Source organism: Salmo salar, chromosome 15, assembly GCF_965601325.2.
Source record: "Salmo salar chromosome 15, fSalSal1, whole genome shotgun sequence".
NCBI classification, from domain to species: domain Eukaryota; kingdom Metazoa; phylum Chordata; class Actinopteri; order Salmoniformes; family Salmonidae; genus Salmo; species Salmo salar.
Window position 1 is genome coordinate 22,602,501 of NC_138305.1, and position 5,000 is coordinate 22,607,500.

At 46.6% G+C, this 5,000-nt stretch overlaps 1 protein-coding gene across 1 annotated transcript in view; it reads left to right on the forward strand.

The window, feature by feature from the left end:
• The window catches only part of LOC106571019 (fibronectin type III domain-containing protein 4-like), a 99,394-nt gene that overhangs the window by 29,880 nt on the left and 64,514 nt on the right, over positions 1 to 5,000 (forward strand). Inside the window, exon 2 of the mRNA XM_082961951.1 lies at positions 3,776 to 3,891. Within this exon, the coding sequence (XP_082818077.1) occupies positions 3,776 to 3,891 (116 nt within the window). The remainder of the gene's footprint in view (positions 1 to 3,775; positions 3,892 to 5,000) is intronic.

Genomic DNA, 5,000 nt, shown 5'->3' on the forward strand with positions numbered 1-5,000 from the left:
ATTCCAGCTGAACAATGGATATGTTCTGCAACAAATCCATTTTAATACATATCTAAAATCTATGAATAAAAAAATCGGAGAACAGTAATATTTTATACACACATGAAGGTACCCATGAACAATTATTTCTGATGGAAAAAAAAAACGTGAAAATTGGTCAATAGAGCGTTTTGGAACACAACTCTCCAGCTAACTGGCTGTCGGGTTGGATGGGGAGCGTTGCTACACAGCTTTTTTTAGGTCTCTCGAGAGATGTTCGATTGGGTTCAAGTCCGGGCTCTGGCTGGGCCACTTAAGGACATTCAGAGACTTGTCCCGAAGCCACTCCTGTGATGTCTTGGCTGTGTGCTTAGGGTCGTAGTCCTGTTGGAAGGTGAACCTTCACTCCAGTCTGAGGCCCTGAGCGCTCTAGAGCAGGTTTTCATCAATGATCTCTCTGTACTTTGCTCTGTTCATCTTTCCCTCGATCCTGACTAGTCTCCCAGTCCCTGAAAACAACCCCATAGTATGATGCGGCCACCACCGTGCTTTACCGTAGGGATGGTGCCAGGTTTCATCAGACCAGAAAATCTGGTTTCACATGGTCTGAGAGTCCTTTAGGTGCCCTTTGGCAAACTCAAAGCAGGCTGTCATGTACCTTTTCCTGAGGAGTGGCTTCCATCTGGCCACTCTACCATAAAGGCCTTATTGGTGGAGTGCTTTCAGAGATGGTTGTCCTTTTGGAAGGTTCTCCCATCTACACAGAGGAACTCTGGAGCTCTGTCAGAGTGACCATCGGGTTCTTTGTCACCTCTCTGACCAATGCCCTTCTCCCCGATTGATCAGTTTGGCCAGGCGGCCAGCTCTAGGAAGAGTCTTGGTGGTTCCAATCTTCTTCCATTTAAGAATGATAGAGGCCACTGTGTTCTTGGGGACCTTCAATGCTGCAGAAATTTTTTCGTACCCTTGACCAGATCTGTGCCTCGACATAATCCTGTTTCGGAGCTCTATGGACAATTCCTTCCACCTCAGAGCTTGGTTTTTGCTCTGACATGCACTGTCAACTGTTGGACCTTGTATAAACAGGTGTGTGTCTTTACAAATCATGTCCAATCAATTGAATTTACCACAGGTGGACACCAATCAAGTTGTCGAAACATATCAAGAATGATCACTGGAAACAGGATGCACCTGAGCTCAATTTCGAGTCTCATATCAAAGGGTCTGAATACTTATGTAAATAAAGTATTTCAGTTTTTTATTATCAATAAATTAGCAAATATTTCCCAAAACCTGTTTTCACTTTTTCATTATGTGATATAGTGTGTTGATTGATGAGGAAAAAATGAATTTAATACATTTTAGAATAAGGCTGTAACGTAACAAAATGTGGAAGAAGTGAAGGGGACTGAAAACTTTCTGAATGCTCTGTATACAAACGGTCAGTCACACCCCCTGGTACCTATACAAACGGTCAGTCACACCGCCGGGTACCTATACAAATGGTCAGTCACACCCCCTGGTACCTATACAAACAGTCAGTCACACCCCCTGGTACCTAATACAAACGGTCAGTCACACCCCCTGGTACCTATACAAATGGTCAGTCACACCCCCTGGTACCTATACAAACGGTCAGTCACACCGCCTGGTACCTATACAAACGGTCAGTCACACCCCTGGCACCTATACAAACAATCAGTCACACCACCTGGTACCTATACAAACGGTCAGTCACACGCCCTGGTACCTATACAAACGGTCAGTCATACCCCCTGGTACCTATACAAACGGTCAGTCACACCCCTGGCACCTATACAAACAGTCAGTCACACCCCCTGGTACATATACAAACAGTCAGTCACACCCCCTGGTACCTAAACAAACGGTCAGTCACACTACCTGGCACCTTAGATACAAACGGTCAGTCACACCCCCTGGTACCTATACAAACAGTCAGTCACACCCCCTGGTACCTATACAAACGGTCAGTCACACCCCCTGGTACCTATACAAACGGTCAGTCACATCCCTTGGTACCTATACAAACGGTCAGTCACACCGCCTGGTACCTATACAAACGGTCGGTTACACCACCTGGTTCCTATACAAACGGTCAGTCACACCGCCTGGCACCTATACAAATGGTCAGTCACACCGCCTGGTACCTATACAAACGGTCAGTCACACCCCTGGCACCTATACAAACAATCAGTCACACCACCTGGTACCTATACAAACGGTCAGTCACACGCCCTGGTACCTATACAAACGGTCAGTCATACCCCCTGGTACCTATACAAACGGTCAGTCACACCCCTGGCACCTATACAAACAGTCAGTCACACCCCCTGGTACATATACAAACAGTCAGTCACACCCCCTGGTACCTAAACAAACGGTCAGTCACACTACCTGTCACCTTAGATACAAACGGTCAGTCACACCCCCTGGTACCTATACAAACAGTCAGTCACACCCCCTGGTACCTATACAAACGGTCAGTCACACCCCCTGGTACCTATACAAACGGTCAGTCACATCCCTTGGTACCTATACAAACGGTCAGTCACACCGCCTGGTACCTATACAAACGGTCGGTTACACCACCTGGTTCCTATACAAACGGTCAGTCACACCGCCTGGCACCTATACAAATGGTCAGTCACACCCCCTGGTACCTATACAAACAGTCAGTCACACCTCCTGGTACCTATACAAACGGTCAGTCACACCGCCTGGTACCTATACAAACGGTCAGTCACACCGCCTGGTACCTATACAAATGGTCCGTCACACCGCCTGGTACCTATACAAACGGTCAGTCACACCCCCTGGCACCTATACAAACGGTCAGTCACACCCCCTGGTACCTATACAAATGGTCAGTCACACCACCTGGTACCTATACAAACGGTCAGTCACACCCCCCTGGTACCTATACAAACGGTGAGTCACACCACCTGGCACCTATACAAACAGTCAGTCACACCCCCTGGTACCTATACAAACGGTGAGTCACACCACCTGGCACCTATACAAACAAACAGTCAGTCACACCCCCTGGTACCTATACAACCGGGCAGTCACACCACCTGGCACCTATACAAACAGTCAGTCACACCACCTGGCACCTATACAAACAGTCAGTCACACCCCCTGGTACCTATACAAACGGTCAGTCACACCCTGGTACCTATACAAACGGTCAGTCACACCCCCTGGTACCTATACAAATGGTCAGTCTCACCCCCTGGTACCTCTTCAAATGGTCAGTCACACCACCTGGCACCTATACAAACAAACAGTCAGTCACACCCCCTGGTACCTATACAACCGGGCAGTCACACCACCTGGCACCTATACAAACAGTCAGTCACACCACCTGGCACCTATACAAACAGTCAGTCACACCCCCTGGTACCTATACAAACGGTCAGTCACACCCTGGTACCTATACAAACGGTCAGTCACACCCCCTGGTACCTATACAAACGGTCAGTCTCACCCCCTGGTACCTCTTCAAATGGTCAGTCACACCCCCTGGTACCTTAGATACAAACGGTCAGCCACACCGCCTGGTACCATAGATACAAACAAAAACATTTCTTTACTTTTATAGTATCGTTATACTGTATACTCACCCCTTATATGTTCTTGTTCCTCGCTCCTCAGACCGCCTCCCTGTCGGTCATACCACCTTGAAACTAACTAAGCAAAATTAAAAATCTCCTTTCCTTTTAGAGACTTACGTAATGCACTTTCCCCTAACAAGTTCTTGTTCCTCTCGCCTCAGACCGTCCCCCTGCTCCTGTCAACGTGTCTGTGATGCACCTGAGGGCCGACTCAGCCACTGTCTCCTGGGAGATACCTGAGGGTGACGTCATCATCGGCTTCTCCATCTCACAGCAGGTGACTACTATGTCGTTTTTATTAATAGTTATTAATTATTATTATTATTATTATTATTATAATTATCTAGCCTAGTGGTCCTGTTGACGAAATAGACAAATGTAATGGGTGGATGAGATCTTGGTAAAGGTTTAGTTTGCTATGTGAATTCCACTGTTAAGATGTTTATTTAGTAAATGTCATTGTTGTAGAGGTTCTGTTTACATCAGTATTTGACGTGCTAAATGTCTGATGTGTTTTAAGGTGAATACAGACGTATATACAGTGCATGTTTACTACTGTAGTGCTGTATGAATTCAGAAAGTATTCAGACCCCTTTGACTTTTTACACATTTTGTTATTTACATTTTAGTCATTTAGCAGACACTCTTATCCAGAGCGACTTACAGTAGTAAATACATACATTTCATACATTTTTTTTCCTGTGCTGGCCCCCCGTGGGAATCGAACCCACAACCCTGGTGTTGCAAACACCATGCTCTACCAACTGAGCTACAGGGAAGGCTACTGAGCTACAGGGAAGGCTTGTTATGTTACAGCCTTATTCCAACTTTTTTGTTGTTTTTGTATCAATCTACACACAATACCCCCATAATGACAAAGCAAAAACAGGTTTTTTCGAAATGTTTGCAAATTCATTACAACTCAAACTTTCAAAAAGCACTCGTACATCTGAGCAAACTTTTGTAATAGTTGAACAAGATGAAGGAGAAAGGAAACCGCACACTGCTCATGATAGTATCACTGATCTTTAATAAGCTTTACGTATCGGCCTCACGGCCTTCGTCAGAGCTTTACGTATCGGCCTCACGGCCTTCGTCAGAGCTTTACGTATCGGACTCACGGCCTTCGTCAGAGCTTTACGTATCGGCCTCACGGCCTTCGTCAGAGCTTTACGTATCGGCCTCACGGCCTTCTCAGAGCTTTACGTATCGGCCTCACGGCCTTCGTCAGAGCTTTACGTATCGGCCTCACGGCCTTCGTCTGAGCTTTACGTATCGGCCTCACGGCCTTCGTCTGAGCTTTACGTATCGGCCTCACGGCCTTCGTCAGAGCTTTACGTATCGGTCTCAAGGCCTTCGTCTGAGCTTTACGTATCGGCCTCACGG